Below are 23075 nucleotides of genomic sequence, written 5' to 3' on the forward strand. Positions count from 1 at the left end.
AATACATTCAAAACTCCGCTGCCCGTCTACTCACCCACTCCCCGATCCGTGACCATATCACCCCCGTCCTTTACAAACTCCACTGGCTCCCCATCCCCCAGAGAATCCAGTACAAAATCCTCCTCATGACCTACAAAGCCCTCCATAACCTGGCCCCATCCTACCTGACTGACCTCCTCCACAGGCACACTCCCACCTGCACCCTCCGCTCTGCTGCTGCCAATCTCCTGTCCCCCCCCATCCGGACCAAACTCAGATCCTGGGGGGACAGGGCTTTCTCCATCGCTGCTCCCACCCTCTGGAACTCACTACCCCAAACCGTCAGAGACTCCTCCTCACTCACCACATTCAAAACATCACTGAAGTCTCACCTGTTCAGCACTGCCTTCAACCACTGAAGGTCACCTCACCTTCTGTCTCCTTTTTCTGTACGTTTACTTATTTATCTATTTATTCAATTCTCTATGTTCTAGAAATCCCTGTAAAGCGTCTTTGAGTGTTTGAAAAGCGCTATATAAATGTAATGCATTATTATTATTATTATTATTCCTTCTCTCCAGAGATGTTGCCTGTCCCGCTGAGTTACTACAGTATTTTGTGCCCAGAATGGTTCATTGTTGTCTGAGGGGAAGGTGACAAGGACGCATACAATCAGTAAAATTAATGAGCAGGACCGTGAAGAAGGGTCTCGACCCGAAACGTCACCTATTCCGATTCACCAGAGATGCCATCTGACCCGCTGAGTTACTCCAGCTTTTTGTGTCCATCTTCGGTGTAAACGAGCATCTGCAGTTAACCCACGAAATTAACCATTCTACATTTCCTTATCACTGTCTGCTTTGATCTGTCGTTTTCCACACCATACCCTTCCCTATCTCTAGACTCCCGCTCCCCTGACTCTCAGACTGAAAAGTCACCCCTTCCTTCTCTCCAGAGATGCAGCCTGGAGTTGCCGCTGAGTTACTGCAGCATTTTGTGACTGGAATTCCGTGCCTTGTGAATGACGTCTGCGGAGCGGGCGCCGCGCATTGTGGGAATTGTAGTTTGAGAACACGGTGGTCCCGACCGGAAGCAGGCGGCAGCCAGGACGTCAACAGACGACGGGGTTTTGTTTAACCTCTTCCCATAAATGGTCGGGGTCGCACACATGCGCAGCCGGCTGCGTGTGAGCGTCGGCCTGTCCATGCCACCGGTGCTTCAGACAATAACGGGTTGCGCCATCGTCGGCGGCTGCTCTTTGTTTGAATAAAAGTCGCCGACTCTCGCTCCTCGCTGCAAGCGGACTCACACACGGGGCGCCGAATCACCAGGGGCAGAGCAGAGCAGAGGTGTAGTTATGTCGGGCGATCAGATCACGACGCTGTGCGAGCAGTTGATGAAGGCGGTAAACGTGATCATGGACGGAGGCTCGAGTTCGCGCTACCGGCTGGAGGCCCTGAAGGCGAGTTCTCCTTCCCGAGGAGACGATGGGACGCGTGCACCACAAATGCATTAACTCGATGCTTCCCCCCTTACTTCAAATCGCACATCATTTCCCCTGTAGTGGTGTGTCCGGACTCGCACATCATTTCCCCAGTGGTGTGTTCGGACACCCGGTTTTCGCGTACTGGAGTTGTAAAACTCCTACTGCACCAGCAACCAGCCAGCTTTAATTTGTCCCAATTAGCGCGCAATGTAAATTTGCTCTTTTGTTTAAAAAGAAAGCATTCTCTTTGCAAAACATACATTTCAAATACAAGGTTAGCGCCATTGCGGCGCGTTTTGTCTTTTCATTCATTCTGTGTTGTTTGATCCCAATGCATTTTTTTACATCATGGAAGCAGGTTTCCCCGTTTGGTTTCATTGTGCCATCCAATATTGCTGGTGTGTGTATTGCAGTTTCGTGTGTTTTTTTAAATCCTGGTGACATTGCACACGACTTCCTATTCCGAAAATACGTTTAACCTGCAGCTGATAATGGAATTTCATTGCCGCAGTTTTATACGGCCAGTAATTCACAGTCATCGAGCGCGCGTTTGTAATAATTCATTCACGTGCTTTTGGACCGCGTTTGACGTTCGTGCAGAAGTAATTAGATGTTCTTTTGTTTTGTGTATTTATATTTGTAGGAGGTGTGGGGCAAGAGAAATTAAGATAAAGGTTGTTATTGCTTGCCAGACTTGTATTTTAGCTCAATTTCAAAATTGTGGAAATCAAACTAACATGTATAACAGTTGTCTACTCAGAGTAGGAAGAGTAATTTGGGATTGACTAATTTGCTTTAATTTCATCTATCCAGTGTACAAATGTTTGTATGCTGGCAAAAAACGGGGTGAAGGGTTTGGTAACATACCAATCTGCCCGTGACCTCAATAGGAGTTGAATTTTAACTTAAAAGTGTTTATGACCAGTTTCACTCGTCCTGCCAGCATTTTTGATCATCTATGTCCTTAAGGTGAAGACAGACGCAAAAGGCTGGAGTAATGGGTAACGAGCCAGCGAGTCAGGCAGCATCTCTAGAGAAAATAAATAGGTGGTGTTTCCGGTCGAGACATTTCTTGATGGTGATCCTGTATGAACCATTGAGTCAATTAGATGTAGCCATGATGTTTCTGGGTAGGGAGATCCAGGCATTTGCAAATGCCAGTCATGTAAAAAAAACTATTTCAAAATAGTTGCTATGTATGTGATTGCACATTACCCTATCATCAATGAAATTGAGAATTTATGAGTTGTTGAAGTAGACTGGGGAAGTAGCTGCTGAGTTTTCAATGATAACACATTGTAGCCATGATATATTATTGCCTGTGATTATTATTGTAATTGGGATATCAGTCAAGAGAGTCCACTGTGTTGTACAGCATGTTCACCGAGTCATAGCTGACTGTCGAGTCTGTTTACATCAATCCCACTTTATTCTCCCCACAATTTCCCCTAAATTCTACCACTCAATTGCACAATGGCCAATCAGTCTACCAACCTGCAAGTATTGGGATGTGAAAACAAATCAAAGCATCCGGAGGAAAGCAGCTGCCTCCCAGCACCAGAGATGTGGGTTCAGGCTCAATCCTAACCTTGGGTGCTGTCTGTGGAGTTTGCACCTTCTCTCTGCGATTGCATGGGTTTCCTCCCATGTCCCACGGAGGTTTGTATGTTAACTGGTTAATGTGAAATTGCCCCTAACATCCAGGAAGTGGATGCTAAGCATAGATCGCTTGTCAGCGTGGGATTGGAAGGCTGAAGGGCTTTATCAAGGCTCTATCTCTAAACTATACTAAAACCATATGGCCAAATGGATTACATATATTCACTACACAGTGAGTCCCATCGAAGATGGCTGACCTGAGCCGTGAGTCAGTAGCTCTACTAGGCGCAATACTGTGTTGCTCAAAGATGATCATGATGGTGTTCGAGGGTTGTTGGAGCACATCCACACAGTTATGGAGAATATCTTCTAAAGTTTGAACTGTTTGGTAAATGTTTGGCACATTTCTGGGTAGTTTGGATAATTAATTTCCTACAGAATACCAACTCTGATCTACTTTAGTTACCACTGAGTGGCTGGTCTAATTTTGTTCCTGGATAATAATGATTCTCAATATATTGAGGGACTGGTGATGATGATTCCCTTGCTTTTCAAGGCTAGCTGGTCAAGTCCTTGACCTGTCAAAGCTACTTCCCAACCTTTTTTTTTGGCCAATGGCTTAATGCCTGAGACTACCGAGAAGTAAATCTGTTATTTTGGTTTTGAGACATTAATGAAACTTTTATGTTCTTTAAGGAAGTTGGTCGCTAATCTTATTGACTTTGTATGGCTGTGGATTTCTGACAAACAAGCAGAGGCACAGAATTGCCGAGGGAGGCAATTCACAGTTCACTGTCTTGGGGTTAGCTCTGTATTACCACCTGTGCTGTGAAAGATTGCTTATTTGGGTGGATCGGCTTCAGTTAGTAAGAGGCCAATGTAAATATGATCCAACTCATTTATACATTCAGCAGTGTAGTATAGGCACTGTCATTGAAATTATAGAAAGGAGGCTGGTACATTTTTCTCCATTTTGACTAAAAATCAGCCTGCTTATCCTATTTCGTGTTTCCAACTGGCATAAGAGGCCATTAAGCTTTTGGCACCCAATAAAACCATCAATCCCACTCGTCCATTTATTTTGTGGCAACCTATTCTCTCTTGTACATGTTCAACTATATTTTTTCCCCTCTATCCAATATTCTCCTATGAGCCACCCCAACACAGTAGGTAATTGGCAGTAGCCAATTAACTTGCTAATCAGCATGTGGGCAGAAAACAGAGGACCTAGGGGAAAATCCATGCACTCACGGGGATAATGTGCAAACGGCAATGTTGGTCAGTATTGTACCTAAGTCGTTTGAGTTGAGAGAGAGTTGCTAGCAGCACCACTGCTTCTCAGCTCGACCCTATGATCTTCCCCATTATATATTCTTTGCTTGGCCGCGAGACGTTTCAGCGCCCGGTGCGACTCGGCCGCGGGGACTTCCATCCCCTTGCGGGGACTGTGCGGGTTGGTCGGGGACGAGCTGTCTGTCCGTGGGCATGGGGAAGAGAGTGGAAGTTTTGTTGCCTCCATCACAGTGAAGGGGTGTTTGGAGTCACTGTGATGGACGTTTGTGTTGGGGTCATGTGTCTTGTGTTCTTTTTTGTGTGTGACTGCTATGTAGTTTCGTTCGGTACCTTGGTACCGAATGACAAATAAAGCTCTGTTGAACTGTTGTTGAACTGCTCAACATTACCTTCTTCTCTCTGCCATACTTTAGTTTTAAAATACTATATTCTTTGATCACGGGTTAAATTAAAGCATTCTTTATCCCCCCTGCCACCTTGCAATTAAATGCACTGTAAAAGTTACTAGATTGCATGTGCTTTCAGCCCCGGTAAATATTTGATTGCACAATGGAAGATGAATAACAATGAAAACTGGATTTGTCAAGTCTTAACGATAATATAACCATATTAGAATAAGTTAACATGTGAACCAAAAGCTTTGAGTAGTTGGATTTAAGGGTGTGAGTCCCAGAACATAGTTGAGATAACGAGTGCCCCTACTTGCAGGCACTGCTCAAGGTATTTTTTTTAAAAGTGGTGCCGAGTCCCCATGTTTGGGATAAGAGGTTAAGAAAAGATCTTCTGACTTGACAAAGGATTTTTAAATTCAACTCCTGGCTGATAATCGCAATAGAAGATTGCCAATTATGTTGCATAGATTATGAATGAGATGTATATCCAAACCTGAGGTCAATGAGGACAACATCAAAAATGGTTAAGGTTGTGGATTACAGAAGATTGGCATAATTGAAAATAAGACAATAGACAATAGGTGCAGGAGTAGGCCATTCGGCCCTTCGAGCCAGCACCACCATTCAATGTGATCATGGCTGATCATTCTCAATCAGTACCCCGTTCCTGCCTTCTCCCCATACCCCCTGACTCCGCTATCCTTAAGAGCTCTATCTAGTTCTCTCTTGAATGCATTCAGAGACAATGCATTCAAAATAACTTTGTTTAAATCGTAAGAACATAAGTAGGAATGGGTATTTGGCCTGTCAAGCCTACAGTGCCATTAAACAAGATTGTGGCTGATCTTCTATCTCTACCATATTCTTGCCCTATCCCCATAGGCTCTTGCTTCCACCATTGTCTTAAAAATGTATTGTCTAGTGTCTCCAGAAATCTATCCATTCTAACTGAGCACCTGTAGCCCTCTGGGTTAGAAAATTCTCAAGATTTGCTGCCCTTTGAGTGAATTGATTTCTCCTTGTTTTGGTCTGCTCTTTATTTTAAGACTGGTTCCATTTTTCCAGATTCCTTAGCTAAGTAAACATTGTCTAGTGCAGTCTCATCTCATTCTTCTCAACTCTGAAGAATGGGGATCTGGTCTAATTTATTTATCTCATGACTTTCCATCCCAGCAACCAGTCTGGTAAATTTTCAACCCTCGCTAATCTATCCCATTATGGCACTTTGTTGCCCTTTGTAGTCCTGTTGTAGACCTTTGTAACACTTTTTTAAAAATCTGCATTTCCTTTGCGACTGCAACATTTTCTTTTTCTTTTCGCGCTCCCTGTCATACTTGTGTACAGTTTGATTATACTCATCTATGATGTGATTAGCCCGGACAGCATGCAAAACAAGGTTTTTCTACTGTATGTTGGTATGAGTGACAATAGTAAACCAGTACCAAAATATCCTACTTTTCGGTAAGGAAATTAAAATAGTACACATTACACCATGTTGTCTCACCGAGGCCTTTCGTAATTTTAATAACACATTTTAACTTTTGTATTCTAAACCTTTGCAATAAAGATCAACATATTGCTTGCCTTCCTAACTGCTTGCTAGACCTGAGGTTAGTTTTCAGTTTAGTGTAAATGGAAGTCTTGATTTACTTGAACTTTATAACATTTCCTATTCTACCTTTTAAAAAATACTTTTGTGCATCATTTTCTTCAACATTACATTCCACCTGCCATGTTTAAAATAAATAACATCGTTGTTCAGCATAAATGGACCATTTTTCCAATATTACTATAGTGACTACATTTCAGAAATAATTAATTGACTCCCTCCCATGAGTCATCAGTGTGAAGTTTAAAAATGCTATCAACTGATTGGTGTTTGTGGGGCAATGGACTGACTTTGTTATTGAATAACTTGGTAGTTGTGATTACTTTCTCGCCAGCAGTCTACCTGCACTAAAACAATCAATCATGTATTGACAGAGTTTGAGGTGTTACCAGTGTGTGTTTGGAAATAGCATATACCTGTTGTGAAGGAAAGAAGCCTTTTGATGCATCTTCAGGGTCACAATGTTAACTTGGACATGGGGAAACTATTACTAGAAATATGCAGTGATAAGGCAGATGGAAATTGAATAAAGCATGCCTCATATTTCATTGAAATGAAAAGGCACTATACATATATAAATAGTTTGTATGGTTCATTTTAGAAATGTCCTTGAATCGGATATCTCATACTTTTGTAATTCCAGACATTATGAGGAAATGTATTGTTTGAATCTGTTGTTTTGAAGTTCCATAGGCTGTTGTTAATGAAGCCTGGGGAAATATTTATCTGATGTCCTTTACTCATGTACCACCAACAATTTGTTCATACTTATTTATCTAATGTGTTCGGAAGCTTGGCCCATGCATATTGGCTGTCCCTTTACATAAAATGTAGGAACAATTGCAAATTGGTTTCCAAGAATCTGAAATAAGAACAAAATGCTCTGAACACTAGAATGTAGAAACAATGAACTGAAAATGCTGGTTTATAAAAGTGCTGGAGTGACTCGTTTAGGACGCAACTCCGTAGAACATGGTTGGGTGATGTTTTGGGTTGAGACCCTTCTTCAGACTGATTGTGGGGGGGGGGGGGTAAGAAAACTGGAAGAACTAGCAGGAGAGCAGCAAGAATCACAGAGGGGGAGCAGTGAGCAAGGGTCTCAGAACTGTCAGAAAGAGGAGAAGAACTTCTTCAAAGTAGGCTGATGAGAAGATTTCACAGTGGAGCAATAAAATGTAGAAAGAAGGAATTGCAGATATTGGTTTACAAGGTAAAAGCCGCAGAGTGCTGGAGCAACTCAGCAGATCAGGCAGCATCTCTCAAGAACAAGCATAGGTGATGTTCTGTGTCGGGACCTCAGGCTGATTGTGTGGGGGGATGGGTAAAGAAAGTTGGAAGACTGCTTTCCCTCCGTGATTTTGCTGCTCTTCTGCTCTACGACCATGCTCTTCTAGCTTTCCTCTTCCCTCCCTCCAATCAGCCGTAATAAAGGTCCGAACCCGAAATGTCAAATATGCATTTTCTCCAGAGATGCTACCTGACCTGCTGAGTTGCTCCAGCACTTTGGCAGCTACAAATTCTGGGTCAAGAGCTGGCAAGTGATGGGTGGATGTAGTTAAGGAGGGATTGATTGGCAGATAAGTCAAGTGGGGGACGGAAAGATGGAGTTGGCAACCGAGGCTGGCAGTATTAAATGGAGAAGACAAATGGTGGAATCTGATAACAAAAGAGGATGGGAGTGAAATGTAGAGCCAGATGGGAGTAGAACAAAAACAAGGGGAAGGAGAAAACTAGTGTACCCAGAGTAGGAGGGGTGTGTGTTGAATGGATGGAGGAGGAAGGATCTGTGTGATGGGGGGAGGGGAGGAGTGAAGAGAAAGGTATGGGGAGTTGAGCTGGATAGATGAGAAGGAGGCGCAGAGGTTTACTTGAAACTGGAGAAGGCAGTGTTCATGCTATTAAGCTCCAGGCTACCAAGCAAATGAGGTACTGTTCTTTCAGTTTGCATGTGGCCTCGTACTGGAATGGAGGAAGCTGAGGGCAAAGAGGTTGGTATGGGAAGGGGGAACTAAAGTGGCTAGCAACTGTTCGATAAAGCGGTTTCCTAGTTTGTGCTTGGTCTCCCTGATGCATGGGAGGCTAAACCTCTTTCTCAACTGCAAGGTCTGTTGTGCCCCTGAAAGGAGGTGAAGGAGTAGATGTAGTGGCAGATGTTGCATCTCTAATGGTTGCAGGGTAAAGTGCCTGGGGAGGGGAAGAGGTGGGGAGGGACGAACAAACCTGCTGCTATACCTTGAATAATAAGAGGAGTGTATTGTCAGTAAGTCCCAAGGCATTTCCCAGGAGGTGTTATTTGACCCGTGCCATGTTTTTAGCTAAAGGAATAAAATAAAGTCCTTAAATATTCAAGTCAGCATGGGCTTGTGTGTTGAAAGTTAATGTTTTGTGTAAAGACCTATTGTTAGTGGTCCTATTTGTATATTTCTCACATCTGGGGAATTTAAGATGTTTAGATGATGTATCTTAAAAATGGCAAACGAGCTGTGTGAAGAAATTCCACTTGACTGAAAATATTATAATAGTCATGATCAATTTGGGGAGTATCAAGAGCCGAAGATTTAGGTTGCATAAATATTTTGGTTATCAGTTTGGAGGAAATTAGAGGGAAGAGTGAGACATGTATGGGATTAGAGGGAAGAGTGAGACATGTATGGGATTAGAGGAAAGATGAATTTGACATGGTACACAGAGCCTATTCCTGTGCCGTGTAATTCTTAGGCCCAAATGTCTGTGCCGAACATGATGCTAAGACTAACTCTTATCTGCCTGCATGTATTCTCTGAAGGAGGGTCTCGACCCGACATGTCACCCATTCCTTCTCTCCAGAGATGCTTCCTGTCCCACTGAGTTACTCCAGCTTTTTGTGTTTATCTTCGGTTTAAACCAGGATCTGCAGTTCCTTCCCACACATGTATTCCATTTCCTTACATACCCTGCTTATCCATGTACCTATTCAAAAGTCTCTTAAATGCCACTATCATATCTGCATTTACCACCAGCCTTGGCAGCGCATCCAAGCATTTGGCACCTGCTGTGCAAAAAAAAAACTTGTCCCGTGCATCTCCGTTAAACTTTGCTCCTCTCACCATAAAGCTACAGACTCTAATATTTGATATTTCTATCCTGTGGAAAAGGTTCTGGCTTTCTCCTGTGTGTATGTTTCACTTAATTTTATATACTACATACTACTATCAGGTCTCTCAATCTCTGGCGTTATGGAGAAAACAATCCAAGTCTCTACAATCTATCCCTGTAGTTAATACCCCCTAATGCATGCATCATTTAGGTAAATCTCTTCTGCACTCTACCAGTGTTGGGGTGACTAGAACTGCACGCAAATCTCCAAATGTAGCCTAATTTTTAGAATTGAAGTGCAGCTTGCCCCTACTTTCTGAGGGGCAATTAAGGGTATTTTATAAAATGCTGTCTTGACTGTTGACATTTTAAAAAACGGCTCAGTCGGGGTGGTTCGGCGGGAATTAAGTTGTTCCAATATTGGAGGGTTGCACGGGAGAACAGAAGTAGAAGCCACAGGAGACAAGATGGTCTTAATTTGTTGTAGCAAAAGTCAATGAACTTTTTTCTATTGGGGGTCTGGAGGTAGTTAATTGGAAAGATGCATTTCAGCATGTAAAATCTTTAATCAAGGCCCAGCTGTTGGAAGTGGAGGTGCTGGCGTGGTTGGTCAGGCTCTGCAGAAATTTTGTGGAAGAGTCAAGCTGAACAATTGAAGTCTGGAAAGCAAGTGTCCAAATGATCTGGGAGCACATTTTCAAGTGTGGCCACAGACAGAATTAGGATTAAAATTCGTATGTGGTTGAGGAAATTAAGAAGTGAATAGAGGTGGTTTTAATTGACGTTAAGGCCAGGTCATTTAAGCTGCAAATGTAAAGCTAGAGACTGATTGTGAGTTGCTGTCTTGACTGGGGAACAAGAAGTGAAGGGAGGTTGGCTGGCAGCAATGGTGAACTAGCTGTGTTAGTGTTTCTCCAAAACCTGGATGAGTGACCTAATGTATAGAAGCTGAAAAAGGATGAGAAGATTGTTATGCTTGAGTGGACAGTGAATAAATTAAATGAGAGGCAATAATATTGGATTAAGGTGATATATTAAAGAAGAACAAATGTCAGCGGAGTTTGTGGATCGACTGATTTGGCAAGTGGGAGGAGCTACAACGTGGTGGGGATGTTTCTAGATGTGTGCATTCAAATAATTCCAAAAATAGGGTGATGTAATAAGGTTTTAATATGTAAAATCACTCGTGCATTTTGGCCACAACCGTTTAGATCACTTTTTTTCAGTTTAGCTAATTGAGTTCTGTTTGGGGAAGATAGGTTGAGGTTTTGGGTCAAATTGGAGAGAAGGTATGAAAATCGTTGAGACCAAAATGAAAAGCAAACGGGTGCTGGAGAGGGAGAAAAATAGAAGTCAGAGTGATGGCTTTAGATTTTAGCAACAGTCAAAATGCAAATATAAATTTGTAAGGACAGCTTGTTTCATTGGCAAGCAGTCTGAAGTAGGGTCCCGACTCGAGACGTCAACTATCAATGTTCTCCAGGGATGAAGTGTTTTTCCGCTACTGCTGATGTCAAGCTCGCTGGTCTGTGGGTTCTTGTTTTCTATCTGCCTTTCGAATCTAGTGCTGTCTTGCCATCTATGTGAATTGTTATAGAATCTGCAATTTTCAGTGACAGTCAATGCAGCAATGATCTGTGTAGAGATCACTTTTAGAATTCTTGGTACTGGGTATTTACACTTCTCCATTATTTGTTATCTTATTTGCAAATATGTCTGAGTTCATTTACTCTTCTGGTATTGCCAACAGGTCTTCTGTGAAGTCGAACAAAATATTTGTTCAATTTTGTACCAATACCTTCAGAGTTTGCATTATTTAGATTTAAGACCCTGGTTTCAGATTAAATTGCTCTCTGTTTTTACATAATTCACTTTACTATGATTATTGTTTTCTAGAGGCTACGCAGCTACAGATTTTGAATGAATCTTTTCTCATTCTACAATGCTTCATGTAAAATAGCCTGTCATCTTGGTTTTCCAGATCAGCACGTTGAGAAGCTATCTTTCTTCCTCTGCAAGGCTGTGATGGATATCATTGGGCAAATCGAGAACTATGGGAAACTGGGGGATTTGCATTAGCAATAAAATTAGAAACATTTTAAAAATTAATTTATATTTTCTGAACAACAGGCTTATGAGCATGTTCTTTTGGTTTTAATCTTGCAGTTTTGTGAAGAGTTCAAGGAGAAATGTCCGCACACAGTGCAGTGTGGACTACGTCTTGCTGAGAAAAACAATACTGGGATAGTCCGCCACTTTGGACTTCAGATTCTGGAACATTCTATTAAGTAAGTGATATTTTACCTTTGTATTGTAATGCTATTAACAATGTTCAGTTCAATTAAGTAGGTTATGGTGCAGCTGCAAATCTGATGATCAGTTTATGAATCCTGATTTGATTCTGGTTTTTGCACTTACTTTGTTTACCCTGTCCAGCCTTAACATTTTAAATGTTTTCTATGTAAAATGCATACTACTTCTCCATGCACCTGTCCAGCAGAAGGTTGAAATTGATTACAACCAGACTGGAGAACAGCTTCTAGCTTCTTCCTCCTCTCTGTTATCAGGCTCCTGAATGGCCCTTTCATTGAGGGTGCTGTCCAATTCACCTCAACCCCAATGTGGACTTGGAACTGATGCGCTACAATGCTGAGAACTATATACTTCACAAAATGCTGGAGTAACTCAGCAGGTCAGGCAGCATCTCAGACTGAAGAAAGGTCTCGACCCGAAGCGTCACCCATTCCTTCTCTCCTGAGATGCTGCCTGACCTGCTGAGTTACTCCATCATTTTGTGAATAAATACCTTCGATTTGTACCAGCATCTGCAGTTATTTTCTTACACTATATTCTTCATTCTACCTTCCCCTTTGCTCTCACTATTGTACTTGAGTTTGACCCGATTGTATTTATTTATGGTATGTCTAATCTGTGTGGATAGCATGCAAAACAAAACATTTCACTATACTTGGGTACACAAGACAATAATAAACCTAAACCGTTGATATTTAATAGTATGGTGTGGTGGCTCCCAAGGGTCAGGCCACTCTTACATTGCACCCCTCGGCACGGTGATGGACAGTTCCGGGGACGGCCCCCAGCTACAGGGTTAAGTATAAGGGGTTTTGGCCCGAGAGGGAGTCTTCAGTCTCCCACTGAAGCAGAGAGTAGTGTGTTCGTGAGCACACGTGAGCGCAAATAAAAAGCTTTCATGGAATTTACCTGGCTCCTCGCCTTCATTCCGGGCCCTTTTCGCTCACCCGCTACACTGGTGACCCTGACGCTCCGTTATTGTAATGATGGAGCCGAACAAGACCCTTACCTGCGTGAACCCCCGGCCGACGACAAGTACCGCTGCCTTAAGGAGCTGCTGCTCCATACCTACAGGCTCGGCCGAATGGAGCGCGCAGCCAGAATCCTCAAGATGGATGGCCTTGGCGACAGGCGGCTGTCAGCCCTGGTCAATGAGATGCTCGTGCTGCTAGAGGGGCACACGCCGTGTCTTCTCTTTGAATTTGCTTACCTGCAGCAGTTGCCGGATGACACCCGCCTGCAGCTCACCGAAGCCTCCTTCGTCGACCCCCAAGTGCTCGGCGCGACGGAGGGACGTAGGTACGCTGGCTGGTAGCCCTGCGGCGTCCGATTTCCTCTATCAGGGCGGGGGAGCTGTGGATGGAGATACGGCCGCGCCCCAAAGGCCCGTGTGTCCGCCCCGCGCGGCTGCCGCGAGTTCGCACTCCGCAGCCCCGCCCCAGCAGGCTCCGTGCTTTTTCCACCGGAACTGGGGCACTGCAGCTCGTCAGTGCCGCCAGCCCTGCACATACCCTGGAAACGCCAGGGCGGCCGCCAGTAGTCGCAGCGGCGGTTGGCCAGATTCACCGCCTCTTCGCCTGGGATCGGCGTTCAGGGAGCCGCTTCCTGGTCGACACAGGGGTGGAGTTGAGCGGCCTGCCCTCTACAGCGTTGGACATCCGCTCTGGCAGGCGGGGGGCCACGTTCACTTCGGCGAATGGTGGGATACGCACGGTCCCACTAATCTTCGGAACCTGCCATTTCACCTGGCCATTCACCGTCGCCGACGTCTCCCAACAGTTGTTGGGCGCAGACTTCCTCCGGGCTCACTCCCTCCTTGTGGATGTCCAACGGGAGCGCCTGATCCACTCCGCGACGCTCGAGCCCATCTCCCTGTGCCTGGTCGTACCGGCAACTACACCTTGGGACCCGGTGTCGGCAGTCGACAGTTTATACGCTCGGGTACTGGCCGAGTTTCCTAGTATTCTGACTCCCCAGTTCCGCTCCACAAGTCCCAAGTACGGGGTGAGGCACAGTATTCAGACCACCGGCCCTCCGCTCCACACCCTTGCGCGCCGACTTCCGCCCAACAGACTCTGCATCGCCCGGGAGGAGTTCTGCACCGTGGAGGCTATGGGGATTGTCTGGCATTCCGACAGCTGCTCCACAGGTCCCTTAGGCGAGCGGCGGCTGGTGGCCCTGCGGGGGCTACCAGCGGCTCAACGACGTGACCACAGCGGACCGGTATCCCATCCCCCATATTCAGGACGTCAACGCGCACCTGGCGGGGGCCAATTTCTTCTCAAAGGTGGACCTGGTGTGGGGATATCATCAAATCCCAATCCATCCGGACGACATTCCCAAAACGGCGATAATTACGCTGTTTGGCCTGTTTGAATTTCTGAGGATGCCTTTCGGCCTCATAAATGCCATGTAGGCCTTTCAACGCCTAATAGACTGGGTGTGCCGCGGGCTCGGGTTTGTCTTTGTATACCTCGACGACATCCTCGTGGTGAGCCGCTCTCGACAGGAGCACTGCTCACATCTCCAGCAGCTCGGTCAGCGGCTCGATGAACACGGCCTGGCAATTAACCTGGAGAAGTGCCGATTCGGCCTCGCCTCCATCGACTTCCTCGGGCATCGCATGACCCCGCAGGGTGCGGTTCCGCTCCCGGAGAAGTTTGAGGCAATCCGCCATTTCCCGCGTCCTTCAATGGTGTGTGGCCTGCAGGGGTTCGTGGGGATGGTCGCCTTCTATCACCGGTTCGTGCCCGCTGCGGCCCGAATCATGCGACCATTGTTCCAGCTCCTGGCGGGTAGGCGGAAGGAAGTGCAGTGGCATGACGAGGCCGGGTCTGCTTTCGAAGAGGCGAAGGAAGCCCTTGCACAGGCGACGATGTTGGTGCACCCGCACGAGGGTGCCCCGACCGCCCTGACGGTGGATGCATCGGAGACAGCAGTTGGTGCGGTACTAGAACAGTTTACGGCCGGATGCTGGCGCCCCCTGGTCTTTTTCAGCAGGCAGTTATTACAACGCCCAGAGAAACTACAGCCCGTTCGACCGTGAACTGCTTACCCTATACCTGGCAGTTCGTCACTTCCGCTATTTCCTGGAAGGCCATCCATTCACTGCCTACACCGACCATAAGCCCCTCACTTTCGCCATCGCGAAGGTGTCAGACCAGTGATCCGCCCAGCAGCAGTGCCAGCTGGCGCTCGTTTTGGAATTTACCGCCTCCATCCGCTATATTGAGGGGAAGGAGAACCGGGTTGCCGATGCACTGTCCCGCCCCACCGCCAACGCCGTCCTGGACGTGGCCCCGGATTACACCGCCCTGGCAACGGCTCAACGGGAGGACAACGAGATGTCCACCTACAGGACTGCCATCTCCGACCTGCAACTGGAGTACCATTCGTCCCTGTTGGCTGGCGTTGGAAAGTATTCAACGTGATCCACGGCCTGGCCCACCCTTCCATCCGGGCGACAACAGCATTGGTGGTCGCCTGTTTCATGTGGCACGTCCTGCATCCCATGCCAGATGGGAAAAATCCAACGCCATGTCCGAGAGCCTCTCCAGGGATTCTCCGTACCACGCCGGCGGTTCGACCACGTACATGTGGACATCGTGGGCCCTCTTCCACCGTCCCGCGGTGTCACCCACCTCCTCACGATAGTGTACCGTTGCACGCGATACCTCGACAGCGACGTGCGCTCGTGCATGGTCTGCGCACTGGATTGCCCGCTTTGGAGTGCCGGTGGACATCTCCTCGGACCGGCGGCCACAGTTCACCTCCGGGCTGTGGTCGGCGTTGGCCCACTTGTTGGGGGGGCAGCTACACCACACTACTGCCTATCACCCGCAGGCAAACGGCCTGGTGGAGAGGCTCCACCGGCAACTCAAGGCCGCACTGAAGGCGCGACCCATCAGCCCAGACTGGCTAGACGCACTACCATGGGTCTTGTAGGGCATTCGGACCACCCCTTAGGAGGTCTTGGGCTCATCATCGGCGGAGCTCGTTTACGGATCGCCGCTCACGGTGCCCGGGGTGTTCGTGCCATCGGCGCCAGGGCAACAGGGACCGCCCTCGTCCACCCTACAGCGCCTCCGCAAATGAGTTGGCAAGCTCGCGCCCGTGCCGATGTCTTTCCATGGGGCTTTCCGCATGCACGTGCCATCATCCCTCTGTGACTGACCCTACGCCTTCCTGCGCCGTGATGCCCACCAGACGCCGCTCCAGAGGCAGTATGAGGGCCCGTTCCGGGTGTTAAAGCACCGACCAACCACTTTTGTGATGGACATGGGTGACCGGCGTGAGACTGTCGGTCGATTGTTTGAAGCCGGCATATCTGGACATCGACCAGCCTCGGCTGTCCTTCTCAGCTCCCTCCACTACTGCCTTCGCTGGCCCCTGCGTCGGCTGACTCGCGATCCGGTCGGCTTGTGTGCCTGCCAGTCCGTTTCGTGCCTCCGGTTCTGGGGGGGGGGGGGGGGGTTCCTGTGGCGTCTCCCAAGGGTCAGGCCATTCCTACATCGAACCCCTCGGCACGGTGATGGACAGGTCTGGAGATGGCCCCCAGCTACCAGGTTAAGTAGCAGGGGTTTTGGCACGAGAGGGAGTCTTCAGTCTCTCACTGAAGCAGAAAGTAGTGTGTTTGTGAGCAATAAATAGCTTTCACGGAATTTACCTGGCTCCTCGCCTTCATTCCGGTCCCTTTTTGCTCGCCCGCTACAACGGAGAGAAAAGGAAAGTTCATATCAACTGATTGATTGCAGACCCGGTATGCAGAACGGCCTTTTCCATGCTGTGTCTGTAAACTAAACTAAACTAATATAAAGTATCAGTGTAAGTAGGCAGTTAGTGGGCTGTATGGACTCAGTGGGCCCAAAGGTCTCTTTCTGTGCTGTATCTCTGCCTACGATGTGTTTCCTTGATCTGGCTATAAATTTTCAATCGAGTTTATGTAGTTGTAAGCTTTCCTTTCCCACCACTAATGTAATCACCACTCAAGGGGTAATTATAGCACAACGTATAACAAGACCAGTTCCTGCCAGTGCTGATGTGCTGGAAATTTGGTGTGAACCCCAGTAATTTGGAGAACTTGCCATAGATCCATTTCAGCAGTAATAGCTTGCAGGAGCTGCTTGTGAGAGCTCTTGCTGGTTGGGTGTGGTAAGTGGTGAGGCTGCAAAGTTGTGTAGGAAAATAACTGCAGATGCTGGTACAAATCGAAGGTATCACAAAATGCTGGAGTAACTCAGCCGGTCTGGCAGCATCTCTGGAGAGCAGGAATGTGTGACGTTTCGGGTCGAGACCCTTCTTCAGATTGCAAAGTATTGTGATGTCTGAAGAAGGGTCCCAATCCAAAACGTCACCTATTCATGTTCTCCACAGATATTGCCTGACCCGCTGAGTTACTGTAGCACCTGTTGTTGTTTTTTTTGTAAACCGGATTCTGCAGTTCCTGGTTTCTACAAAGTAATGTGATAAGGTTGATTACCATTGAAATTGTTACAACTTCTCTGGTCTGGGGAGAGCAGTTCAACCAAACAAAGGGGGAGACAGCACAAACCATGGTCTGGAAATGGTGAGAAGGAATGCAAGGTCCAGAACAGCTGCTGCCAGTCACTGACAATGGTCTGCCCTCGCCCTACTAGCCAGTTTGCAGTTCCGAGATCTTCAACTCTGCACACAATCAGTGCAAAGCTGTGCTTTGTATTAAATTCTTGATACAGCAGCAGGTGATCATGCAAGATTCCAAGCACAGTGCGTGCACCTGAGGATGTCAAATTAAAAGCAGGAGGATACACATCTGAATTTTCAAACTGGATGATCGAGAGGTGTAATGAATCAGCTCAATGAATGAGTGCTAAATGCGCTAGCTTATTTGTTTTTTGTATTTGTATTTTTATTTGTATTTGTATTTCTAAGTATAATGGTAGTAAAATAGAATATTTGGGTATGCAAGAGATTTTCATTTATGAACCACCATTCATGATCCTTGCAGCTCAGGAAGTATTTTTGAAATTTGAATTTGAGAAATACAGTTTACAATTAATGCATAGCAAACCTCTCTAGTCATATAATAATTACCAGGTGATCAGTTTTTGTGATATATTTGGACGAATATTGGTCAGGCCACCTGAGATGATTTTCAGAGTGCTCCTATGGGATCTTTTGAATTCGAATGAGAGTGGATGTTGTCTGGACTCATCATCTAAGCTAAAAAATGGCAACGCTGATGCTGTAGCAGACTTGGGCACTGCAGTTATGTTGGGGCCTGATATTTGCTGAAGAATCTTGAATGGTACTTAAACCTCGATCTCTGAGGCAAGTGTGTTCCAAATTGAGGCATAGCTGTCAAATTACTCAATTTATTACTAGAACTCAGTTTTTCCTTTTGCACAATGTTGTTTAAAAAAAAAAAAAAGACCGACATTGGAATGCTGTGATGTGCAGCACTTTTTTTCAGTGACTTTTGTTCTTTTAAAGATTTCGATGGAACGGCATGGTACATCGTGATAAGGTGCAGCTGAAGAACAGTGTGATGACTCTTCTTTCACGTGTAAGTTACCTTTATAATCTCCTTTTCTGATCTTGCTCCTGCCATTAGTTTGCATTGACACAAAAATTTGTATGAATGGACTGAGTCCCAGATACTTGCGCTGTACTAGATGCAATGAAGCCATGAGTGAGATAATGAAACATCACACCTTTATGAACTTTGAATTAAGCAGGTAGATTTGAGGTGATTTGTGTGGGGAGAACATGACTTTTGTCTAATGATGATCTCTTAGCACTGAGTTTGAATGTTTCCAATAGACTTTTACTGGGATGGACTGCTTTCCTTGCTGCTGTGAATGCTTTGCAGGTGTAGAGTTATAGAAAATTTGTAGCTCACAAGGAGGCCATTTGACCTGTTGTGCCCATGTCCTAGTCCAAAAGGCAGGAGCATGTACCAGGGGAAAGGGGGCAAAATTTAATGGGAATCCTGAAATCACAAAAGATGCATGACAATTGGGATGAAGGTGGGAGATGAGGGGTTGGTTAGGATGTTGATCTGGAAAGATATGGAATTGAGAGTTTCCTTGGGAAAGAGTGAGCCAAGGAATGGATTTTGCTTTCTGCATTAGGGTGGAAAGTGACATGGTTAATTCTGAGACTGGGTCCTGAGCTTAAAGAAAGGAGACTTTGATGGTATGAGACTGGAATTGGCTAGGATAGACTGGCAAATTATACAAAGGGTTGACGGTAGAGATGCCATAGCAAAGATTGTAAGACCGCATGGATGAACTCCAAAAATTGTTCATCCCTGTCTGGCGGGGAAAAAAAACTGGGAAGGCGGCAAAACCATGACCAAAGAGGGAAATCAAGGATAGTGTTAAATCCAAGGAAAAGGCATATAAATTGGCCAGAGGAAGCAGCAAACCGGAGGACTGGGAGAAATTTAGAACTCAACATAGGAGGACAAAGGGGTTAATTAAGAGGGGGGAAAAGAGCATGAAAGAAAGGTTGCGGGGCATATCAAAACTTGACTCTAAAAGCTTCTTTAGATATGTAAAATTGAAAAGATTAGTGAAGACAAATGCAGGGCACTTACAATCAGAAATGGGTGAATTTATAATGGTGAAACAAGGAAATGGCAGAACAGTTAAACCAGTACATTGTTTGGTTCTGTCTTCACTAAGGAAGACATAATCTCCCAGAAATACTAGGGGACCGAGGATCTAGTGGGAGGGAGGAACTGAATCCACATTAGTCAGGAAATGGTGTTTGGTAAACCGTTGGTACTGAAGGCAGGTAAACCCCAGGGCCTGATGGTCTGCATCCCAGAGTACCCAAGGAGGTGGCCCTAGAAATCGTGGATGTATTGGTGGTCATTTTCCAATGTTCTCTCGACTCTGACTACCCTCCGGTCCACAGGAACTGATCTAATGTAACCCCACTTTTTAAGAAAGGAGGAAGAGAGAAAACGGGGACTAGTTAGCCTTACATCGATAGTGGGAAAGATGCTGGAGTCGATTGTCAAAGATGTTATAGCAGCGCATTTAGAAAGCAATGACAGGATTCGTCAAAGTCAGCGTGGATTTATGAAGGAGAAATCACGCTTGACTAATCTTGTGGAATTTTTTGAGGATGTAACAAGTAGAATGGATAAGGATAAGTGGATGTGGTGTATCTGAACTTTCAAAAAGCTTTTGACAAGGTTCCACACGAGAGATTATTGTGCAAAATTAGAGCACATGGTATTGGGGGTAGGGTATTGACATGGATAGAGAACTGGTTGGCAGACAGGAAGCAAAGAGTAAGAATTAACTAATCCTTTTCAGAATGGCAGGCAGTGACTACTGGGGTGCCGCAAAGCTCGGTGCTGGGACCCCAGTTATTTACAATATATAGTAACGATTTAGACGAGGGAATTAAATGTGACGTCTCCAAGTTTGCGGATGACACAAAGCTGGGTGACAGTGTGAGCTGTGATGAGGATGGTATGAGGCTGCAGGGTGACTTGGATAGGTTGAGTGAGTGGGCAAATACAGTATAATGTGGATAAATGTGAGGTTAGCCACTTTGGTCGCAAGAACAGGAAGGCAGATTATTATCTGAATGGTGTCAGATTAGGAAAAGGGGAGGTGCAAAGAGACCTGGGTGTGCTTGTACATCAGTCACTGAAAGTAAGTATGCAGGTACAGCAGGCGGTGAAGAAAGCTAATGGCATGTTGGCCTTCATTGCTAGAGGATTTGAGTTTAGGAGCAAGGAGGTCCTACTGCAGTTCTAGAGGGCCCTGGTGAGACCGCACCTGGAGTATTGTGTTTAATTTTGGTCTCCTTTTTTGAGGAAGGACATTATCGCTTTTGAGGGAGTGCAGCGTAGGTTCACCAGGTTAATTCCCGGGATGGCGGGACTGACATATGATGAAAGAATGAGTCGACTGGGCTTGTATTCACTTGAATTTACAAGGATGAGAGGGAATCTTATAGAAACATATAAAATTATTAAAGGATTGGACAGGCTTGATGTAGGAAAAATGTTCCCGACGTTGGGGGAGTCCTGTACCAAGGGTCACAGTTTAAGAATAAGGGGTAGGCCATTTAGGACTGAGAAGAGGAAAAACTTCATCACCCAGAGAGTTGTGAATCTGTGGAATTCTCTGCCACAGAAGGCAGTGGAGGCCAATTCACTGGATGTTTTCAAGATAGTTAGATTTAGCTCTTGGGGCCAAAGGAATCAAGGGATATGGGGAAGAAGTAGGAACGGGGTATTGATTTTAGATGATCAGCCATGATCATATTGAATGGCTGTGCTGGCTCGAAGGGCCGAATGGCTTACTCCTGCACCTATTTTTCTATGTTTCTATCAATTTTTCCTTCAATCAATGACCAATTTTAGAAATAAAGGATATTTTAAGCAAATCAGTGGGTTGCTTGAATGTGAAATATTGTGTATTTGAACGATTGAAAGGAATATTGGCAGGAGTTCTTGATGTTTCTGGGAAAAGGTGGATAGTTTAGACACATTGGGAGACAGCTTCAGTTCAATGTTCTGCACTCGTCATTAATACTTTAATGTAGTGTATTTGGCACCTTTTAATCTGACGCACTTGTGGTGTGTCCTAGAACTCTTTTCAGGACTGATCATCAAACAACATATGACATAGTTTCTCTGCTGCAGGCAAACTGGAATAATGGTGACATTTAATGAATAATGATGAAATTTAATGAATATCTTAGAAATGTGTCTGTGTTGCTTTGCAGATAATAGGATGAATCCAGAACCAACGGATAATTGTTGAGGCTTGTTAGTTGGTTTCTTGTGCTTTTTTTCTCTGCCTTTTTGTGTTCTTTCTTTATTTCTGCTACATTCAGAAATCTGTATTTGTTATTGCTGTATGCATTTACTTAATAGGAAGAAAGCTTGTTTTTTGAGGATAGATCTGTATTTATTATTCAGATCAATAAATGATTTTCTTTTTAAGCCAGAGTAGATTCCTGTAGTTTATATGTTCTTGCTTTCACAGAATTATTTTCTCAATGGTAGAGGTGGGAAGTAATTAATTGTTACATGACAGAATGACTGCCCTTATTCTTCTAAGGAACTTCTCAATTGGGTGGTTTTGCATGAATCCATGATTTCTTGAACCTTTTGGAGGACATCTGCTTTTGGAGGAGAATCTGTACTGAGGGTCTGCTCAACCACTGTTCAGGAGGATGGGTCATTGCATTTTGACCTGACCTTTGCTTCTTGATTCTGGGCTTGTTTGCTTTGTTAAACTGCTATTTTAAATAAATTCCAAGTAGTAGATTTTGTGATATTGCAATGCAAATCAACATCGGACATAAATTATGGTGTCTGTTTTTATTTTTGTTTTTGGAATCAATCCAACATGGATTTGAGGATTAGATGTTTGAATTAGTGTGCATTTTAAGAGGCTGGGGTTTGTAATGGCTGGCAGGCAGTTCCATTCAGAAGCATCGGCTACTCTCAGTGCACGTGACAGTGCATTCCTTACTTCTGCAATTATGTAAACCATTGCAGAAATTGGAAAAGCACTAAATCAGCTGCAGGTACATCTGACCTCTTGTCTGCATTGAATCCAGGGGCGGTTCTCTAAGGTGATGAAACGAGGGGCCAGTTACAGTTGGTCATTGACCCCTCCGCCTTACAACAGCCGGAGCTAATGCACCTGGCACATCTCTTATCCATTCATCTACTGATGTGTGTGGAAAATATAAGTAGAGCTGAGGGTTTTTCAAACTTATTAACTTAATATTGGTTTCAAATTAACTTTAAATGTTTACATTTTTTAATTTAAAAGAATTAATTGTATTTCAACTATTTCTAAATGTTTCTGATTCTAGACATTTAGAAAGAGTGGAAAAAGCCATTGGCAGCCTGTGCTTTCAGGGTGGTCTGGGGGTGGGGCCTCAATTTGTGCTGCCTGAGGCCATGTCATCGCTTGCAGACTGCTCCGCCTTCCAGAACGGCCATGGCAGCAAAGTCTTGAGGACGTTGGGAACTGTGTGGCAGCAAAAGGTAAGTGTGATTGCAGGGATCCTGCAGACGTTGAACGTGAGAAGAGAGCCAGGTTGAGTATCATCTGGCCTACTTTTAAAACTGCATTTTTTTCAATTTGAAGCAGCAATATCTCTTGTGCACACTGAGTACAGTTTTGGATACTGTACTTGGGTGAAGCTTCATTGAGCCATGTGAAGGAACATGGCCGTGGTCAATGTGGGTTGTGTTGAGGTAAAAGATCACCTGTGGCCTCATTCACTGGGGGAGCAGGCTGCGGTGCTGAATGGCCTTGTGCTATTTCTGATGTTCTTTATAAGCTTGTTCACCACCTTG

At 45.3% G+C, this 23075-nt stretch overlaps 2 protein-coding genes across 5 annotated transcripts in view; one reads left to right on the plus strand and one right to left on the minus strand.

Annotated features, from left to right (window-relative positions):
* LOC144596571 (apoptosis-stimulating of p53 protein 2-like) overlaps positions 1–1619 on the minus strand; it is a 74922-nt gene extending 73303 nt beyond the window's left edge. The window contains exon 1 of one of the 2 annotated variants that reach the window (XM_078405036.1): positions 1516–1619. The gene's annotated coding sequence lies outside the window, so the exon portion shown is untranslated. Of the gene's footprint in view, positions 1–705; positions 726–1515 lie in introns of those variants that run through there. The other variant, XM_078405038.1, reaches the window with a different exon arrangement.
* The window catches only part of xpo5 (exportin 5), an 85122-nt gene continuing 63133 nt past the window's right edge, over positions 1087–23075 (plus strand). For 2 of the 3 annotated variants that reach the window (XM_078405030.1, XM_078405032.1), the window contains exons 1-3: positions 1088–1441; positions 11600–11721; positions 18218–18290. In XM_078405030.1, the coding sequence (XP_078261156.1) occupies positions 1337–1441; positions 11600–11721; positions 18218–18290 (300 nt within the window). In that variant the 5' untranslated portion in view covers positions 1088–1336. Of the gene's footprint in view, positions 1442–11599; positions 11722–18217; positions 18291–23075 lie in introns of all 3 variants that reach the window. The other variant, XM_078405031.1, reaches the window with a different exon arrangement.

The sequence above is a fragment of the Rhinoraja longicauda genome, chromosome 9, assembly GCF_053455715.1.
Source record: "Rhinoraja longicauda isolate Sanriku21f chromosome 9, sRhiLon1.1, whole genome shotgun sequence".
Lineage (NCBI taxonomy): Eukaryota > Metazoa > Chordata > Chondrichthyes > Rajiformes > Arhynchobatidae > Rhinoraja > Rhinoraja longicauda.